Source organism: Impatiens glandulifera, chromosome 7 (genome assembly GCF_907164915.1).
Source record: "Impatiens glandulifera chromosome 7, dImpGla2.1, whole genome shotgun sequence".
Taxonomy (NCBI): Eukaryota; Viridiplantae; Streptophyta; class Magnoliopsida; order Ericales; family Balsaminaceae; genus Impatiens; species Impatiens glandulifera.
Window position 1 is genome coordinate 49,716,805 of NC_061868.1, and position 21,345 is coordinate 49,738,149.

The 21,345-nt window shown below is 33.3% G+C and overlaps 3 protein-coding genes across 11 annotated transcripts; all 3 read left to right on the forward strand.

Annotated features, from left to right (window-relative positions):
* The first annotated feature begins 2,043 nt into the window (after positions 1 to 2,043).
* Positions 2,044 to 7,393, forward strand: LOC124910150. The gene is made up of 14 exons (XM_047450766.1): positions 2,044 to 2,176; positions 2,608 to 2,775; positions 2,901 to 3,006; positions 3,097 to 3,179; positions 3,256 to 3,319; positions 3,403 to 3,523; positions 3,606 to 3,811; positions 5,705 to 5,819; positions 6,136 to 6,267; positions 6,365 to 6,402; positions 6,474 to 6,524; positions 6,607 to 6,774; positions 6,851 to 6,963; positions 7,047 to 7,393. The coding sequence occupies exons 2-14, from the start codon at positions 2,651 to 2,653 to the stop codon at positions 7,168 to 7,170; spliced, it is 1,446 nt and encodes a 481-aa protein (XP_047306722.1). The 5' UTR covers positions 2,044 to 2,176; positions 2,608 to 2,650; the 3' UTR covers positions 7,171 to 7,393.
* Positions 7,394 to 12,496: 5,103 nt separating this feature from the next.
* Positions 12,497 to 14,282, forward strand: LOC124945914. Of its 2 annotated transcripts, none has more exons than XM_047486439.1 (7): positions 12,497 to 12,645; positions 12,950 to 13,016; positions 13,102 to 13,160; positions 13,239 to 13,328; positions 13,432 to 13,589; positions 13,676 to 13,730; positions 13,815 to 14,282. In XM_047486439.1, exons 2-7 carry the CDS (start codon positions 12,950 to 12,952, stop codon positions 14,025 to 14,027), a joined length of 642 nt encoding a protein of 213 aa, XP_047342395.1. In that variant the 5' UTR covers positions 12,497 to 12,645; the 3' UTR covers positions 14,028 to 14,282. The 2 variants fall into 2 exon arrangements, with proteins under 2 accessions (XP_047342395.1, XP_047342394.1); XM_047486438.1 differs by having other exon boundaries at positions 12,498 to 12,645; positions 13,812 to 14,282.
* A 646-nt stretch (positions 14,283 to 14,928) lies between these two features.
* Positions 14,929 to 21,142, forward strand: LOC124944563. Of its 8 annotated transcripts, none has more exons than XR_007099932.1 (12): positions 14,929 to 15,467; positions 15,551 to 15,714; positions 15,968 to 16,045; positions 16,773 to 16,852; positions 17,273 to 17,357; positions 17,621 to 18,040; positions 18,481 to 18,588; positions 19,064 to 19,131; positions 19,276 to 19,363; positions 19,480 to 19,555; positions 19,760 to 19,813; positions 20,663 to 20,751. XR_007099932.1 is itself a non-coding variant. In XM_047484851.1 (12 exons), the coding sequence occupies exons 1-12, from the start codon at positions 15,041 to 15,043 to the stop codon at positions 20,750 to 20,752; spliced, it is 1,734 nt and encodes a 577-aa protein (XP_047340807.1). In that variant the 5' UTR covers positions 14,930 to 15,040; the 3' UTR covers positions 20,753 to 21,142. The 8 variants fall into 8 exon arrangements, 3 of the variants coding, with proteins under 3 accessions (XP_047340808.1, XP_047340807.1, XP_047340810.1); XM_047484851.1 differs by having other exon boundaries at positions 14,930 to 15,467; positions 19,484 to 19,555; positions 20,663 to 21,142; XM_047484854.1 differs by lacking the exon at positions 14,929 to 15,467 and having other exon boundaries at positions 15,643 to 15,714; positions 17,251 to 17,357; positions 19,484 to 19,555; positions 20,663 to 21,142.
* The last annotated feature ends 203 nt before the right edge of the window (positions 21,143 to 21,345 follow it).

Sequence of the window (21,345 nt, forward strand, 5' to 3'; positions counted from 1 at the left end):
AAGATCACACACTTCCTATGCCGATTAAAGGAATAATGAATGCTGAAGATGATGATGATGTCACGTTGGATGCTGAAGAAGTAGTTGCAGATTTAGACAAGACGGAGGCGCCTATGGATATTGATAACAAATTTAACGAGGATAATGATGATGCCATGATACATAAGGAGGATGAAGTGGTTGAAAATGGTGAAGAAGATGCAAAGGCTGATGGTGATCCTGATCAGTTTGCAGAAGAGAAGGAGGAGGAAGAGAGAAAAGGAGGAGGGAATGATGGTGAAGAAGAAGAGGGTGGTGGTGGTGGTTCATTAGTTTTATCTGATGTTGATGTTGCCCTTCTTCTTCCTCCCTCTGAGCCTGTTGTTGATTCAGATGATGGGTCTGAATTGGTTAATTTAACTTCTCGGATACTACATCAATCCTCCCCTCAAAAAAGTACACATTGAGACATTTTATTTTCATTTTAATTATGGACCATCCCTTTTGCCTTTTATTATTATTATTAGACTTTTTTTTATCGTCGTCTAATGTTATGATTTATCTACCCTTTTCTTCACTTATCTCAAACTGTTCGTTGCCTGAAACTTACATCGAAAATGGTCGATGGAAAGGAAGTTATTCTTGCAGGTTAAGACTTCACCACTTTGGTTCAGCTGCTTCTTCTGCTTCCCATCCCAGTATTACTACTACTTCCCAGGTATTACTACTACTTGGCTAACTGAATACTGGCTTATAAAAGAGGCTTTATGTCCTAGGAGGAGTGTCAATCCAAAAATAATTTAGACAAATCAATTATATCTCATTATCCTATTAAAATAATTAGGGTTTAGGAATATCATATATAGTTAGTTCCTGAAAAACTGAGTATTTTACATTCAAAATCAATGATATACTGTTTAGCCAATTATAAAGTTCAATTTTTTTCCTTATTTTTTTTTATACATTATACAAATATAATTTACTTATACTTTATGCCTGCCTAAAGTATGATGGGATGAAAATAGCTTCTAAACTATGTACTTTCTAAAAGTGAATTAAATTTTTTTTTGAGTTCTTAATTTGTGTTTTAAAAAGTTGAAAATAATTCATTAGAATAACTAAAAGGAAAGAGATTTACTAATTAGATGAAAGGGGTGTCCCTAGTGTTTATTAGTTATAAATTTAATTTTTTTTATAAAATTTTGAAACAGTTTTACACCCCTATCATAAAAAAAAAATAAAAAAATTAATGAAATCAAAAGATAATTAATAAGCACGAAAATTTAAGAATATTTCAAAATAGAGTGGTAAATGGTTCAGTTCGATCAGTTTTTTCACCGAAAGTTTGTCCCAATTGTTTGATGTCGGTTTTTCAAAATTTTCATACGACTGTTTTTGTTATCGATTAAACGTCGGTTATAAGATCAATACAAAATAATAAACTAAATGATAAATATAACTATTTAAATTAAGAAAAAAACATGTTAAATATTAGTTAAATCAAAATGAATTTAATAAAAAAATATAAAATATAAAAATTATATGTATGTCAAGATACAACCTTTCTCAAAATAATATAATATTCATCTCTTACCATTTACCATCTAGGCTAAAAAAAACATTTATTAAAAAATATAAAAAAACAACAAAATAATCCAGTTTTTATTATCTAATCCGTCAACAATAAATCAATCAGAATTCGATTTAGTGGATGTTTTGTGAGTTCGATTTTTTTAGTTTAACTTCCCTAAAATTAAAATTAAGTCTATAAAAATAAAATCACATTGTTTAAAATTAATTAAAATTCTTTGTCAATTGGCAACAAAAAAGTAAATATTCTCAAACCTCTCCAAAGTCTTGAATTTGAACTGTCTGAAAAAAAAAAAAAACAAAACGAGACCTAACATTATAAAATAAATAAATTAATAATAATAAATAATGTAAATACAATTATTTGTAATGAAATCATTTCAATTATTATATAAGAAAAAGCAAGGAAATATTATTTTAAAAAAAAAAAGAACGTACAAAACTAATCATGTCAATGCAGAGTTACCTTCATGATTTTGGCCTCAAGGGAGTCAAATCACTTTCGGGGAAGACAAGTAAAATTTATTATTATTTGAGTTCATCGATCAAATCTCTCTTTCTCTCCTCCTCCGCCCGCCGGAGTAAAGATCCTCCCTATTACAGCCAGGTACGATCGTCTCCTTCCTTCGAACTATACTTATTTTGTTTATTTCAAACATGAAATTATGTATATACACAGATCCAGTAAGTATTGAATTGCAAGTTTTGAGTTGTTCATTTTGCTAGCTGCAAAAGTTCTAGTTTCTAATTTCTACCTAACAACAATGATCTGCCTGACTACTTGATGTATTTTCACGTTCACATGTCTCTTAATTTGCTATATATCGTTTTGACCTACATTTTCTGCTCTGTTTGGGAATATCATATGCCTATGGATTAGATCTTTGTGTGAAAAATAAATAACGCTAAATTTAACAGATCTCCTTCGTTGTAAGATTTGTTCAGAGTACTTATATTCATTTGTTAGATTAGATGTGAATTGTGAATTTGTGAGGATTACTTTTCCATGAACTGAACCCTAATTATCCAACTCTTCAGAATTTGCACAACTGTCCATCAAAATTGGAACCAAATCTTATTAATGGGAGACGACGGTCCACGGAAACTCAAATTCTATTCAGATCACTTTCAAGTCTCATCATCTAGTGCTGCTGCTCAAACCACATCTTCATCATCTTCATGCCCAAACTCTAGCAATTCTGTTAGGTACTTGATTCTAGTCTATTACAAGTTACAACAAAACAGATTTTGAGGATTTCTCATAGTTTATAATATATATCTTTTTTAGGAATTGATTTGTGTGGATCTTTTTTGTTTCTGTATTAGCATAGTTCAAACAGTGACATCTCGACTGGAAGAAAACTGAAAACTGCTGCATCCATGTTGAATTTCTTCAGCGTACCTAAGTTACCATGGAGTCCTGGCAGTCAGGAAAAGGTTCTTGACGAAGTTATCGACGTTTCTTTTTGCGAAAAAAGTTTATATATTTCCATATGTGACAGACACTCGTGTTAATCTGGAGTGCAGGTGGTACTAACTGTTTCTGAAGTGGAATGTCTTAGATCAGAACTTGCTGACTTAGAAGAAAGAACAGCTCTTTTAAAAGCTCAGTAAGTTGCACTTTTCTTCTGTTATTGAAATAAAGAATATTCTAGTTAGTAAACAGAAAGTTTTCCTTATATGCAGATTGCACCATCTGGATGGAATTTTACAGTCTGCTCGTCTTTCGGGCTATCTTTACATTCGAACTGTACTATTCTATTCTCCGATAGCTTGTGAATTATCTTATGAACTTTTGCACCTTGATATAATAATTTCGATTAAATCTATCAGAGATGGGCGGCATTACCTGGAGAAGTAGCTCCCCCCCTTGATGATTTAGAGATAGATGATTGGCTTCCTCGCTTCCTTGTTCTTCATGGTCAATGCATATTCTTCTTTTTGTTATCCACAGGTAATTGAGAGATTATAAATTTACTGATTCTTGTGCTTCACATGTTCTTTCGTTATCTGAAATGAGGAAAGGAATTTTGCAGATATTAGTCCACAGGATTCTACCCTACTTGCTGATATTATTGAAGTTGGTCGTATGTCGTGTTTTACAACAGAGGATGAGGAAACTCGGCATTGCTTTTATATTTTAACTCGTCAAGGACTTCGATACGAGTGTTGTAGCAATTCCAAAATACAGGTACTTCCAATTCTTTTACTCTTCAATATTGTTATGCACATGGTTATTCAGGTATATATATATTTGGGTTACAAATTGGATAGATCTATTATCTTTCTGTTACATAATATTATCATGAGCTTGTTCCATTCGGGTTATTTGAAGATTTTACCCAAAAACCCAACTATCACGTCTTTTTATCAATCAAATCATTTTTTTTAAATAAGGAAAACTAGCATTATAAGCATTATAACGGTGATAAGAATCCGTGACATTTAGGTCTCTGGCCAGTGGTATCAATCAAATCATTATATTCATTTAAACAAAATAAACATAAGACCAAATTACACCTCATTTAAAGACTTTTATAATTTTATTATTAAATAATATTTACCAATGATAAGAGTATTTAGGAAATGTATACTTAAAAAAAAACTAGTTTTTTTCTCAAACTAATTTTTTTTTTTATAAAACCAGTTTTTATCCCAAAAAATCTCACATCAAACGAGCTCCGAGAAACAATTTTCAAGAATCTTACTTGAAACCTTACATGTTTCTTGATTCATATCAAACTATCTTTCCATAGTTTTACTTTTTTGTAAAAATTTTCAGTGATTTTAGTTTTGCTCAAGCCACTCTTAATTTATTCAAATGATCTTTGTTCATTTTATTTCAGGTGGACATGTGGTTAGCCACCTTAAGACAAGACAACAAGCTACAAACTGAACCAATGGCTTACCTTCAGTAGCGACCCGACGATTGGGTCGAAAAAAGAAAATTGTTTTTTATTTGTTGATTTCATTTTGTATATTTTAAGTTAAATTGAAGAAAATATAATAGTTTTGTATTATAAATTAATAAAAAATTATCTAATCTAGTTGGTGTTTATTTTTCCATATTGCTTTATATTTTTGGCCACAAAACTAAAGTAAGATTGGCTTTGCTTGATACATACTATAGGAACATACATTTATTGTTGTTGTCCTGTCCTGTCCCCCAATTATTTCTCTACTTTCTATACCTAAATGACCAAAAAAGCTTCACATGTATAGACTTAATTAGAATTAACTTCAAAGCAAACAATCCCTTAAAGCGTACACCGACGTCGTTTTACTAGGGGATTCAAAGAAAGGGTCTTCGTTCCCATCTTATAATTGGACTTGGAAGCGTTGCTAATTACGGAATTGTACCTCCTATTCAGGGATAAAAATATAAATAGCCCTTGAACTTGTATGACATATTTAAATTGATCTCAATCTATTTTTTGGTTAAATTCTTTATTTTTAGGAAAAATCAAACCTAACGACATAATAAGATGTTCACATTGTCACCGAACACAACGAGATTAACCATTTCAAAGTAACAATGAAAATATAATAAAAAAATGTTTACCAATAAACAAACATTAACAAGTTCGGAGATACTCAAAAAGATCAATGAGTTCACCGATCGTCTCTACCGATTTTTCGAAAGAGATATCATCTATCGTCATAATAATAACATTATGGAATAAACACATTAGTCAACGAGATCACTGAACATCATACCGCTCCTCTCGAATTAAATATTTCACCATAAAATAATCGAGATAATGACTCATCGACTCAATCCATCCGAGTTCTCTGTGTTACTGATAATTGTATAACACTCTATCCATGTTAAATTATAGTATATATTTTGTTTCAAAATCAAACTTACTAAAGCTTCTAAATAATCTTAAATAATTGTTCTTCAAATTCCAAATATTTATTAATTTTCCTCACAAGTTTTAAAGGTATTCATAGTTTACAGGCTAAATTGAGTATTTTACATTAGCCTAGGCAGCATTTTAGAATTTAGGCTCGCTTCTCACTAGTGGTCATATGTTATTCCTATATGTCTGGGTTCTTCTATAAGCATAGAAGAACAGAGAGTGAGTGAGAGAACATTACGCATTCTCAATCTCTGCATTTCCTTTGAACGATCTCAGATTTCTCTCCATCAACGAAGAAGAAGATGAGCTTCCAGTTCGGCAGATCTGCTTCTCGAGCCATAAGGTCTCTTCTCTCTGCTTCTAAGCAGAATTCTCGTATCCTTACTGGTATGTTTTCTCCATCTCCCTCCTCCTCTCCATCTGTCTATCTGTATATTGATGATCTATAGTATTGTATTGTGAATTTTGATTGTGTATAATAGCCTATAGGAGAAAAAAGATATTTAAGTGATTATGGTTGATTATCCTCGTTGATTAAACGTACAAAGGCTGCATGCATTTGAGATTTAGTGAATAATAAACAGTGATCAAATTTGAAAACAAGTTTTATTCATTAAGATCACGATCATAAACAGTAAGAAGGAAACAGATTCTATACAGTCTAAAAAGGATAAGAAACTAATTTCATTTGACGCATCTACAGAAAGCCAAGTGGCTCCTGCTGCAGCAGTTCTATCAAGAGGAAAACTGCTTTCTGTAGCTTCATTGTTCAAAACTGGATCTGAAAATGCATCCAGAGGATGGATTTCTGGAGCACTCGCCCTTCCTGCTGCAGGTTAGATCAAAAAGAAGAAGAAGAATTTTATCATTGGTTTCATTCCTTGAATTTGCATTCTTAAAACATCACTTATGGTTTCTTATTTGTGATCCAGTTTACATGCTCAAGGAGCAGGAAGCAAATGCAGCTGAGGTAAACATCACTTATGGTTTCTCATTTCCTCCTTAAGATTCATTAATATTATCTTATATATACTCTTACAGTTTGAGCGCACTTTCATCGCTATCAAACCTGATGGAGTTCAGAGAGGGCTGGTAAGTGTAATTGGTAAAGGACCAATTCCATTCTCTTGTTCTGATTTTGGGTATGTTGTAAATTAATTTTCTCATACTCCAGATTTCGGAAATCATATCTCGATTTGAAAGGAAAGGTTTCAAGCTTGTGGCTATCAAGATAGTAGTACCCTCCAAGGCTTTTGCTGGAAAACATTACCATGATCTGAAAGAGAGACCCTTTTTCAATGGTCTTTGTGATTTTCTTAGCTCTGGCCCTGTTGTTGCAATGGTGAGTAAAAGTGTAAAACTCGATTGTTTCCCAATTGGAAGATCTATCTTTTTAACAATTTGTTTTTGTTCTATAGGTTTGGGAAGGCGAGGGAGTGATTAAGTATGGCCGCAAGCTTATTGGAGCAACAGATCCTCAGAAATCAGAACCTGGAACCATTAGAGGTGATCTAGCTGTTGTTGTTGGAAGGTATTGTCTAAAATCATGTTTTTTTAAGGTCTTTTTTTTTTCTTCATTTGGATTGTGAATAAAACTAAGGCTTTATGGTTTAGAAATATCATTCATGGAAGTGATGGTCCTGAGACGGCTAAAGACGAGATTGCGTTGTGGTTTAAGCGAGACGAGTTAACCAATTACACGAGCAATGCAGAGAAATGGATCTATGGAGTCAACTGATTTTTTTATTTTTTCATGTTCTTCTTCTTCCCAAGATCAGGAGCTGGTTAGAAAAAAAAACAGTTACAATAAGAATAAAAAAAAAATCAGGTCTGGTCCGGTTTGGTCGTTGATGATAATAAGTAATGTCCTTTTGACATTCAAATAATACTAAGTTATATGTTTATGGAAGTTCTTTGTTTCTTATATGAAAAAAATCATTAAAATTATTATAATTTTACAATTTTAGTTAGTACGTATTTATATTTCATCTGACTTTACTTTACAAATTTAGTTATAAAGTAATATTATTTTAATGCAAATCCACATTATAAATTTTTACATTAATTTAAATAGTTTTCTCTTATCTCAAATAAATCACTTTATTTCTCCGTATTATAAAAAAACAATGAATTAACTTTATTTTATTATCTGAATAATTCAAATATATTTTTTTCTAAATAATTCACATTATTTTGGAGAATTTGAGCATTTTTATTTAAATAGCGTTGGTGACCCTCTTTTTTTTAAGAGAAATGATACAGATAACTACTAGGAGAGCGATTCTCCCAGCGACTGTCTACGTGGCCCAATAAAAAAAAAAAATCTAAAAGCCCAGAAGCCCGCCCTTTCATCTTCCATTTGCCATTTTCATCTTCCCAAACATTTTAGGTTTTCTCTCTCTCAAGTTCATCTGCAATTCTAGCGATTTACAAACGCAATTGATTAACTCAACCATTTTCAACATCTTCCAAGACATTCACATATTTCTCTCTCTTTCTCAAATCCATCTGCTTTCGAATCTTAGCAATTTCCATCGTCTGCTCGCGTTCTTCAGAGAAAACCCTAACATTAATCATCAGAGAAAATCTATCGTCTGCTCGCGTTGAACACAAAATGGTAACTTCTTCATCATTTTTTACTTTAGTAAATTCAGTTATATAATTTAACTTGCGACATTTTTGTAATGTTTAGGAATCAAATAAACAAGTGGTATATGATGCTTCTAAGAAGAACGAAGCAAAAAAGACGAATACAATGATTGAGATGAAAACAGTGAAGAAGAAGAACGAAGTGAAGAAGAAGAATAAACAGAATGAGGAAGAAGAACGAAGGTAACAAACGAACAACAATTAACTGCATTGTCCAGTTGATTTTGTTAACTACATTATGTTTTATTTATGCAATTTCATGTTTATGAACTGTAATGAACTATAATAAACTCCAATGTCATTCTACATGAGCTGCAATGTCATGTTTCATGAATTGCAATGTAATGTTATATGAATTATTTTGTCATGTTATTTCTGTTAACTGTATTGTCCTATTAACTATATTAAATGCATTCTGTAATGAACTCCAATGTCATGCTACATGAGCTGCAATGTCATGTTTCATTAATTGCAATGTAATGTTATATGAATTATTTTGTCCTGTTATTTCTGTTAACTGTATTGTCCTATTAACTCTGTTAAATGCATTATGTTTCATTTATGCAATGTCATGCTTGTATTGTCCTATTAACTTTGTTAAATGCATTATGTTTCATTTATGCAATGTCATGCTTATGAACTGCAATGAACTGTAATGAACTGCAATGAACTGCAATGTCATGCTACATGATCTGCAATGTCATGTTTCACGAATTGCAATGTAATATTACTTGAACTATTTTGTCATGTTAGGTGAACAACAATGTCATGTTATCTTAAATGCACTGTCCTATTATTTTCTTAATTGCATTGTCATGTTTTATGAACTGCAATGTTTTGTTAGGTGAATAACAATATCATTTAACTGAACTATCCTGTTATTTTTCTTAACTGCATTGTCATGTTTCATTTCTGCAATGCCATGTTTCATGACTGAAATGTCATGTTACTTGAACTACTTTGTCATGTTACTTGAACTACTTTGTCATGTTAGTGAATAACAATGTCATGTTATTTTAACTTCATTGCCCTGCTATTTTATTTTAATTGTATTGTCTTGTAATTAAATTCATTTGTCATATTTTTTTATAGTGTGAATAAAAAAAAAAGGAAAGCAGTTTCACCACTCCACCTCCCGCATCTTCCATGAATAAAAAAAAATGAAAGCAATTTCTCCACATCCACCTCCCGCTTCTTCTATGAAGCTAAAAACAAGGAAAAATGTCATTTTTAACACCAGAACCTCGCCTAATGGTCTGTTCAATCTCGTTCGAGAACTCTCAGATGTTCAGAAAAAAGTCGTAAGAGAAATTGGATTCGGCTCCTTACTCTCTTTGGGAATATCTAGATGCAACTTCAAATTATCCCGTTACTTGGGTGAAGATTTTCAATGTTAGAAAAAGTGTTGTTCTCCTCAACAATGGGGAGCTATTAAAAATTGATGAAAAAGATGTCCAATGCATTCTGGACCTTCCAAGAAGTGGGAAGAAATCCAAGCATGACAGTTCCAATTGGATTTTGTATGTATGCATTCAATATTTGAAGTATTCCGATTTCTTCATCCGATTTCTTCCGAGTAGATTCAGTCACTTCAATATCACCTCTTGGAAGGTCCAGAATGCATTGGACATCTTCTTCATCAATTTTTAATAGCTCCCCATTGTTGAGGAGAACAACACTTCTTCTAACATTGAAATTCTTCACCAAGTAACGCGATAATTTGAAGTTGCATCTAGATATTCCCAAAGAGAGTAAGGAGCCGAATCCAATTTCTCTTACGACTTTTTTCTAAACATCTGAGAGTTCTCGAACGAGATTGAACAGACCATTAGGCGAAGTTCTGGTGTTAAAAATGGCATTTTTCCTTGTTTTTAGCTTCATAGAAGAAGCGGGAGGTGGATGTGGAGAAATTGCTTTCTTTTTTTTTATTCATGGAAGATGCGGGAGGTGGAGGTGGTGAAACTGCTTTCCTTTTTTTTATTCACACTACAAAAAAATATGACAAATGAATTTAATTACAAGACAATACAATTAAAATAAAATAACAGGGCAATGAAGTTAAAATAACATGACATTGTTATTCACTAACATGACAAAGTAGTTCAAGTAACATGACAAAGTAGTTCAAGTAACATGACAAAGTAGTTCAAGTAACATGACATTTCAGTCATGAAACATGGCATTGCAGAAATAAACATGACAATGCAGTTAAAAAAAATAACAGGACAGTTCAGTTAAATGATATTGTTATTCACCTAACAAAATATTGCAGTTCATAAAATATGACAATGCAATTAAGAAAATAACAGGACAGTGTATTTAAGATAACATGACATTGTTGTTCACCTAACATGACAAAATAGTTCAAGTAATATTACATTGCAATTCGTGAAACATGACATTGCAGATCATGTAGCATGACATTGCAGTTCATTACAGTTCATTGCAGTTCATAAGCATGACATTGCATAAATGAAACATAATGCATTTAACAAAGTTAATAGGACAATACAAACATGACATTGCATAAATGAAACATAATGCATTTAACAGAGTTAATAGGACAATACAGTTAACAGAAATAACAGGACAAAATAATTCATATAACATTACATTGCAATTAATGAAACATGACATTGCAGCTCATGTAGCATGACATTGGAATTCATTACAGAATGCATTTAACAGAGTTAATAGGACAATACAATTAACAGAAATAACATGACAAAATAATTCATATAACATTACATTGCAATTCATGAAACATGACATTGCAGCTCATGTAGCATGACATTGGAGTTTATTATAGTTAATTACAGTTCATAAATATGAAATTGCATAATTAAAACATAATGTAGTTAACAAAATCAACTAGACAATGCAGTTAACTGTTGTTCGTTTGTAACCTTCGTTCTTCTTCCTCATCCTGTTTATTCTTCTTCACTTCGTTCTTCTTCTTCACTTCGTTCTTCTTCTTCACTGTTTTCATCTCAATCATTGTATTCGTCTTTTTTGCTTCGTTCTTTTTAGAAGCATCATATATAATCACTTGTTTATTTGATTCCTAAACATTACAAAAATGTCGCAAGTTAGATTATATAACCGAATGTACTAAAGTAAAAAATGATGAAGAAGTTACCATTTTGTGTTGAACGAAGAACGCGAGCAGACGATGGATTTTCTCTGATGATTAATGTTAGGGTTTTCTCTGAAGAACGCGAGCAGACGATGAAAATTGCTAGGATTCGAAAGTAGATGGATTTGAGAAAGAGAGAGAAATATGTGAATGTCTTAGAAGATGTTGAAGATGGTTGAGTTAATCAATTGCGTTTGTAAATCGCTAGAATTGCAGATGAACTTGAGAGAGAGAGAAAACCTAAAATGTTTGGGAAGATGAAAATGACAAATGGAAGATGAAAGGGCGGGCTTCTGCTTTTGGGTTTTTAGATTTTTTTTATTTATTGGGCCTACGTGGCCTGCCACGTAGACAGTCGCTGGGAGAATCGCTCTCCCAGTAGTTGTCTGTATCATTTCTCTTTTTTTAATGACAATTATACCCTTGCTTAACGCAACCGGTTTTTTTTTCGTCTCGCGGTTGCGTGACGCACCTGGGGTTGCGTCACGCAACTGGGACATTTTCGTCCAAAAAATTTCATAATTAAAATTTTTTGAAAAATAAAAAAATAAAAAATTGCGTCACGCAACCCTGAGGATGCGTGACGCAATATGAACATTTTCGTCAAAAAAAAAAGAGTCACCAGCGCTATTAAAATTATAGGCCCGCACCATCGTAATTAGGTCCCTCTTGAGGTCATTTCCTCATATTTCCCCATTATTTTAGATAACCCTACATCACAAGTTTCTATCCGGAAGTTTGACCGAGGGATTTAGAAATAAAGGAATATAATTATAGAAATAACAATTGTTTTTGGTTAATATGTAATAATATATTTATTATATATATTTCCATATATGAATAATCTAATCTCTATAAATTAGACCTAAAATATTTATTTTTCTTCTAAGAACAAATTGTGTCTTTCTTAATCTAAGAAATTAGTTACTATTATTCAACATTCTCATCGTTGTTCATCGTTTATTCATGTTTAGATACGGATATTCAGATCTAACTATTCAACCAAGCAAGGTATTTTTTGAATAGTTTGTCTAGTAAATCTGCGGTTCTGTTTCTTTTATGTCTGAAGATTCGATAAACTGATGTTTGTGATGATTTTTGTATTACAACCTTTCTTTATTTTACCCTTATATATGGGTAATCACACCTAATTTCAGTTTATAAATAAAACAACAATATTTGAATTCTTATAACAATTTCAACATCCAAACCGTCCCTAAATTTCCATAGAAGAGAATCGACGAACTTGGCCGGTCCCCGACCCGTTTCGTGAGACGGATCCATTAAAAGGAAGACCAAACGGGTATTCTGAATCATCCATTCCCATCTCTCTAAAAATCGCCTTGTTTGGTTATGCTCTCTCTGAATTCTTCTTAAACCCAAACCCTAATTTTCCAGTTTCTCTCTTCTTCTTCGCAAATTGGCGAGGTGAGAATCTCAATCTTCTTCTATCTTTCTAGATATTAACATGTATATCTGACTGAATCGTTCGGTATTATTGCATAGCTTTTGTTTAGCGATCTCGCTCGTTGATAGAATATGTGATTTTTATTTGATTGTTTATGTTCTTTAACTAGTTAGAGGCGTCTTAGCATGATGAATTTAAATTTATGACTTTATATATTGTTGATTCTGTCTTTGGTTATGATAATGCTTCCGTTTATTGATGAATTTAGGGTTAAAGTGTTGCTTGCTTATCTGATTGGTTATTTAACTTGATTTTCTTTTTCAGATGTCATTTAAACCACTAACAAGTGAAGCAATAGCTATGACAGAAAAGAAAATGGACATGTCATTAGGTGAACAAGCTATTACAATCTCTGTCAATTCATTATCAATTTAACAGATTACTTATTTAGTATTTTTGATATTATGTGTTCTTAGAGGATATCATCAAAATGTCGAAAAAAGGTCCACCCAAAGCTAAGAATCAGCGAATTTCGGTGAGATATTTATCTGTAAACTTAAAAGGTTTGTTGCTGGCTTTAGCTAACTTAATTTGTATGATTATTCCTCTGCAGAATAGAAACCAGAAGAGTTCAAATCAGACTGCTCAAGATAAATCTCTTAAGGCTCGACATTTCATTGAATCGAGATCTTCTATCCGACAGGTTTAACAATTTACTCGTTTGATGGTTTCTTTAAATCATTGGTATGGTGTAATTGATATTTGTAACTGTTCTGCATTTTGAAAGCCTTTTCTTTTTATGGCAGGGAACTCTTGCCCAAAGGAGGTCGAATTTTCAAGGTAACAAATTTCCTTTGGCAACTGAAACTGCTAGAAAAGCGGCCATCACTTCTATGCCTGTCCGTGGTAGAACCTATAACAGAAGTAGAGCTGTTAATAATAACAATAATACGAACAAGCCAAGGTATTATTGACTCATATATTCATTCATGTTATGTTTTTACAAGTTCCTTTTGTTTTTAATGAGTTGCTGTATTTCTTTGTTTGTAGATTTGGGGCTTTACCAGTTCAGAAGAACATTGGAAATGGAAGCTTCTCTGTGAAGGTTGTCTTACTGTTGTAAACTATAGAATTAAAATTAAGTTGTAAATTGTTGAGATTTATTGTTGATTGTTTTTTGCTGCAGCAGCCGAAGGCAGAAGTGAACGTATTAGGGAAGCAGAAGCCTCAAACACTAGATTCACGGTTTGCAAACATGAAGGAGGAGAGGATGAAGGCTTTGGCGGAGCAGAATAACAGTAATAGTAGAGGAAGAAGAAATGGCGGATTTGAACAAAACAGCAGCAGGCGACAGCAGCAACCACAACAGTGGGGTGGAAGAAAAGGTCGTGGCGGTTACTGATCAGATTTCTCTTATGATGGATCAGATTTCTCTTATGGATGGATCAGATTTCTCTTATGGATGGATGGATGGATGTACATCATCTTGTTGATAGCAGCAAGCAAACAAACAAGACAACAAGTAAATGCTTGATTTCTTTTTTACTTTTGTTGTTTCAGAAAGAAAAAAAAATGTCTTAGAAGAATTCTAGTTCACTTTGAAGAATAAAGAAACAGGTCTTTATTGTTTAATTGCAAATACGTTTGTTTTTAGTTTTTTCTAATTCTTTCTTTTTAATTGTATAACCAATTAGTTGGGTGAGTTAATTTTGTTGATGGTAACAAAAGTTTAGAAGGATTAAATTAAATATTTGACATTTCAAGTTGTCTTCTATTTAATAATACTAATATAATCATAAGTTCATAGTTTAAGTCTTATATATATCATTTTGCATTAATCCTTTTAACCTATCTTGCTTGAATTTGTTCATTAATTCAAATAAGGATAGGTTCCTTACCAAATTTGAAACAAGTTTAATCAACCCATCCAAATATTCTAAGCATCAACTTGAATAATATGAAGGGAAAATGACAACAAATCGAGAGAAATATTATTCGAATTATAAAAATTCAAACACCTAATAATAATAATAAAAAATTCTCAACCAATGCTAAAAATTTGGTTAGGTCAAGAAAAAAAACAACTTTTGAGATATTTGGTTAGAGTGTGAAACCTTGTTAATATAAATATGATGTTATATACGTTTATATATTTATTTATTTTTCATCCAATTTAGTTAGATTTTGACCGTCGATCTTGAAGGGGCAGACAGGTAGAACATTTTCGTCTCCATGTATCTGCACTCAGACGAACGCTACTTCTCCGTCGCTCCCGCGCTAGCAACCTTACATTCCTCATCCATTATCAATTTCCAGAGAAGAAGATACAGTATCACAATTCAGCTCCATTAACGGCAAAACTATTTCTTCTCGCAAGCTTCTGTATCTATATCTATATATATATATGCGACAAGTATGATTCTCAACTTAGGTTCTCCTTCACTCCTTAGCCTCACTCGCCCGTCTCAATTTAGCTTCAAGACCAAAAACAACGCTTTCGTTTTCCTAATATTCACCTCTAAGCGTGACTTTTCCTCGTCAAACTACCACGATTCGGCCAATTTCTCTGCTCCGAGGAGTTATGGGAAGGAAGAGATTTCACTCGTCCACCAGGAATCCTTGCAGGACGACACTACAGTCTTGGATGAAGACATCCTTAATTGCGTATCCGCTGCTAAAGACGCCTGCGAAGCATTGGACATTATAGCGGAGAAGTCGAACAGAGGGGGCGGTGTCGTTAGCAATTCTGATTGCTGTTCGATCATAATGTCTGCGTTTGATCGGAGTAATGTCGAATTGACTTTATCGATCTTCGCAGCTATGCGTTCTAGCTTCAGTACCGGTAGGTACATTACATAAAAAGATTAATTATTGAGATTAAATTGATGTTTTGTTTCACTTTCACCATGTATATAAATGGAATAGGTGATGCTGAAATGAATTCATCACTTCAACGGTGGAGGTGGTCGAGACCAGGTGTACGTTTTTACACATTATTAGTTCTGGGTCTTGCTGCATCACTTAGGGTGTCTGATGCGGTTAAGATTATTTTCACTGTTAGTCGAGTGGGAGTGTCTCCTGGTGAAGAGGTATGATTTCTTGCCTTTGTTCTTATCTCACTAAAGTTAGCTCTTCAAATGGATTGATCTTCTGTATCACACAGCTCTTGTTGTGTAGGATTGCATTTTACTTTAAAACATGACTATGGTCGTCTTTACATAAAGGATCAGAGTTTTAGTACTTCAGTTTCTTGGTTATGAAGCATAAGATGTTAACTTTCATTTTTCATGATATGGTTCTCAATGTAGCTACTATGTTGACTACTTGTGGAAATTAATGCAGGTACCTTTTGGTAAAATAGTAAGGTGTCCAACTTGTATGATAGCTGTTGCTGTTGCCCAACCTCAACATGGTATTCAGGCATGGCAAATAATCTGAAATCACGTTGTTAAATTTTTAGAGTATGTACACTTAGAAGAGAATCAATAAGGCTGAATGTTGCACTAGATAGACAGTTTTGACTTGTTAGGAAGATTTTGTTCTTATTAGGAACTATTAGTTCTGTTGTCCTGGTTAGGGAATATTTGCTGTATATTGGAGAAATTAACACTTTGAATAGCATTTTTTGGATATTGTGCCAAATACAATTTAGACTATACCAATAGACTTTCTACATAAAAAATAAGATCAGTTGTTGTCAGATACTATTCATATCCCCGCCTATTTCTAAATTGTTCGGTTAAAAAAGTGTGCATGCTTTGTTTATATAGATTATAACAGTAAAGTGTATCACAGTTAGTGTTTCCTGATACTGTCCTTGTTTCCTCATTCTACAAGTGCAATAAGAGAACCAAATTTCCGAATGTATTCCTTGTTTAAATCCGACATAGAAGCATTAATGATATTTAGCATGTTTTAAGGAGTCCACATTTCTATTAGTCCCATCTTAGAACTCAATCTGCTTGTGTAAGCTATAGCTCTCTACTTTCTCGTCAATAAATAGTTCACGACTTCAATTACATTCTCATGAAACTAAGATCCAACTGATTCACTATGAAAACTGATTATGGGTTATAGTGGAGTTTCTTCTGCATGTGGCATCACCTTGAATTGTGAAATTTACTGTCTTGTGATTTTACTTTTGTAGGCTATATCCTGTTCCAAATGCCGCTACCAATATGAACTTGTTTCAGGCAATATTATTAGCATTGAATCGGAAGAGGTCAGGTTAGTTCATATACGCTGTAGTTACTTCTGCTTGAGGATTTAGCCTGCATCTTGTTTTTCATTCCTTTCTGGTATTCTGCAAACCAATTGTTGAGCTAATTATGCCTGTTGATGATTTGAGGGAAGAAGAGATTGATAAACTATGTATTTTTTTTCAGATGACTTGTTTGATGTAAAAAGTGATTTATTTCGGTTAAATCACCCAAATATCCTTTGTATTTAATATTTTAAAGTGTTATAAATAATAAACTAATGGTATTTTGGTTGATGGTTTAAATCATTTAACGAAAGAAGAGATTGATTATGGGATATTGTCACATCAAACAAGGCCCAAGTAATTAAAGAAGAACTGACCGTTTTCATTATGGTTTGATCCTGTGATACTTACTTTCTCTAAGGATTACCTCCTGCCGAACGCAGCATGGATATTCCAGCATGGAGAAGAGGGCTAAGATTCCTTCAAATCAAGAAGCAAAGTCTTCCTGCTGCAGTTCACTCCATTGTGGTACATTTCCATCCGTGCATAATGTTCAACCTTTATATATAGCTTTCCTGTTCTTTCACCATCCCACTATTTATCTTCATGTAAATGGATAGAAGCTATATTTGTTTTGTACCCTTATCCAGCCATCTGGTTATGGATGTCTTTCTGCCCGATCAGTTTACAATAGCATGTTGCTCATGATCCTTGTTTCAGTTATGGGACTTGCATTCCTATTTATAGAAGTTAACTACCTGTTCTAGATTATATGTGTTTCTTTTTTGTAGGTGCAAACCCCATCAGGAGCGGCACGAACTCACAGATTTGCTACTGAAACAGTAGAACTTCCTGCTCGAGAAGGAGAAAGAGTAACCATTGCCGTAGCAGCTCCATCAAGCATTTATAGAGAGGTAGGTCCATTGAAGATTAGTCCAAAATCACCCAAGCTCTATCCTGGAGAGCCTATGAGCCTCATGAACCACAATGATGGCCGAGAATCCTTACTGCTAAGAGCACCCTCCAAAGACAAGGGCTCATCCTTACTTAACCCCTCAATTATTGTCCCACTTTTAGCTGTTATGGCAACTGGAGATGCTGCCACTAGTTTGATTGACCCCAGCCTGCCTCAGCTAATTTCAGTTGCTGCTATTTCCTCTATTGCTGTTGGTGCTACTCTGAACAGTTTCATTCTTCCCCAGCTGGCGATGGTAAGTACTTTGTGTTCCTTGTCATTGATTTGGTATTTGTTGCAATACAGTTGAATTCTTTTCTGAACTAATTGCTTCCGGTTCATGTAGTGGACCTAGTCTTTGAACTCCATTTTCATTAGTTATGCATTTGAAAATACTGATGCAATTAATGTAGATTGCCGATAAAGTCTCTCCATTCTTTTATCTCATTAGTGTCTCTAGTATTCCAAATTATTTTGTACTAATTCAGAATGGAGGCAAATGAGTGTTAGGTGGATTTTTTTTTAAATTAGAAAAGCATTGAGACTTTTCTTGTACACTGTGCTGTACAGCAAATTCTTACTCAAGTATAACTGAATTTTGGTTGCAGTACCTTTTTGTTCTTTGTTGCAGCTTGATCTGGAATTCACATGAGATCACTTAAATATGACACTTAAATGTCTTTACTGTTACCTCAGCTTCCTCAGAAAGCTGCTGATGCAATTGCAATCAAGCAGCAACTTCTTGCACAGTATGATCAGCTTCAGTCTCGCATACAGGAACTCAAAACTGCTGCTGAAAATGAGGTAGACTAACTACCATGGTTTTAACATTCAGATCTAGCATGATGTATTGTGAAGTCCAACTGATAAAATTCAAGACGGCCTATAAAATCTTACTGGCTGACCTATGAGGAATATTCAATGAACTTATCCTGTCAAGCTGCATGAGATATCCTCTTTAGTACATCTTTTTAATAGATTTAGGCTTTTATTTGTTGCAAACCGCCCAAAATTTTAATATCCTATGAGTAAGGTTTCATCTTTGGGTTAAATTTCCATTAAAAGATGTTTTCTCTCTTTCAGCTTTCTTGAAATGGGACTTAATTTCATTTTAACGTCCATATAAGTGATTAAATAAGTAAATGTAAACTTCCATAGTCACTTCCATGTAGTTTGTTTAACATGCAAATAACCTGGCATCTACATAGTCTAATTTAAAAAAAAATCTTTCTATTAGACAAAAGACAAATGTTCTCAAGATTTTTGGTTTTCATATTAGATATGGATGCTGGCTCGCATGTGCCAATTGGAGAACAAAATCCATGCTGTTGGGGAACCTTCGTATCGGTTGACATTTACCCATCTCTATTGTTCCTTTCTTGGTTGATAGTATAGTTTCTGTACTTGCTAAATTCTCTTTAATTCCATTATAAAAACTCTGATATACTCTTTGGTCTAACACATCAAAAGTTGTCTTCATATTTGTTATAGTGCACGACAAAGTAGAATAAAAAGAGTACGCGAAGGCTTGGAAAATTCCCTTGAAAAACGGATTGAATTGATTGACAGTTATGCAAGAGTATGTTTCCGTATGTTGAATACAATAATAATAAAAATAAAACTTAAATGACTTCATTTGAAAATGCAATATAATGCCCCATTTTGTGTGCTCTTTTGTCTTCTTCTTTATTTAAGACAGATTTCTTCTATGATTGAAATTGAAGTGGAGATGGACTTCGATGTTCTTGCAGCTGAAGCAGCCAGTAATACAGTATGTAACCGTACATTTATGTATAATTTGTCGTTTCCTTCACTAATCACCATTTATGAGTATATGTTTTCCCTTGGGTAATATAAACTGCAACTCTAGTATATCTTGAATTCTCGATCCTTTCCCTTGCATACCAATTTACACTCTCCAGTTCAAGCACTTGCAGAAGTATAAGAAATGCTGACTCAGTGTCTTGTTTTGCAGGAAAATATTGCTGAACAGATTCAGCAAATTATGGAAATTGAGAATCTTGAAGAGGTATGATATGGGGAAAATACTGAATTACATTGTTGTGTCATTTCTTTTAATTTACTACTTGTATAAATAAAACAAGTTGCTTGAAACCACAACTACCCATAATTACCAGTCAATAACGCACATGGGGACATAAATCCCTCAAAATAACAGGAAAAATCTCTTAAAAAAAAGTCCCTTCCAAACACCATTTATATTGAAATGCTACAAAATAATCCCAAAATATCATCACCAAAATCTTCCATGAATTAGACACGTCTAAGCCTAATGTACCCCAGTAGGGAAGCCCCAAGCGGTCTCAGTCCCTCGAAAATCAAACAATCCCCAAACCAGAGTGCTCAAAACAAAGCATCCAATGGAAACCGGCAATGGGGACCAGAATAGCCATTTAAATCCCATCAATCTTTTCAACAGAATGCCATATTCTTGGACTAGATTAATTTCTTTATGCTGTTCGAGAGCTTCTTGGCCAGTTTTCTCTGAAATTTCTTATCATAGTCAATGTAGTTATGCAACTTGCTAAGATTTTTGTTCCGATTTCATCATCATTTTGAATTTTTCTATCACTATCAATGTCACAATGATTAAGGAGTTGTTTCACGTTTTTAACAGCTAACTCTGACTCAACCTCCTTCAGTATATCAAAAACAAAGCACTAAAAGAATTAAGTGGAGTTTTATGAGAAAAGTTTCATAACTGAGAATCAACCAACAGAATTCTTTTTCCCACTTGTTGGATACGATGGTTTCAAATTTGCTTGAATTAAGATTTAAAGCCTTTCCACCGTTGTTGGAATAGTTGATTCAGTTTTCCTTGTTCATTTTCTTTCTACTCTGTTTTATTTATTTTCAGAAATGGAAGATTCAAGCAGAGGCAAATGATGAGGTTGAAAGGCTTCTCAGATCAGAAGCCTCCGTTTCTGAACAGGTATTGGATGTATAGGAGGCATTTCTGATCTCCAGAATCCAAATCATGTCGTTGAGTATGTGTGAGGTAGGAAGGGGAAGTCATTTCTGATCGGTCTCTTCTCCTTCTTCATGAACAAGCAACGGTTCCTGCATTGACAAAAGACACGACGATGATAAAAACAGGTGCATAACACTTTCCTTGATAATTAAATTGTATATGTTGTTTGAAAGGAATATTTCATAACACTTGACAAAGATATATATGTTGTTGCCATGTCTCTTCTTCTGCATCATCTTGACATAATTGTATGTTCTCTAAGACCCACAATATTATAATATCCCCATAGTATGGGATAACTTGTTTTTTCTTGTATAAAATTAGTTGTTTCTGTGGGACATAAAAGAATAACGTTAGGTTCATTCAGTGTATATTATTATTATTATTAAATATCTGCATGTCATCTCTTCTTCCATAGGCAGTTAGGTTAGGCACAAAAAAAAAGGGAAAGAGGAAAAGGTATCTTTCTTTCTTCCCCAACCACACAAAAGAGAAAAAAAAAGAAATTAATTATAAAGAAACACATCATCTCTAACTAGGTTAGGCTCTATCTTTGATGTGTGACATTG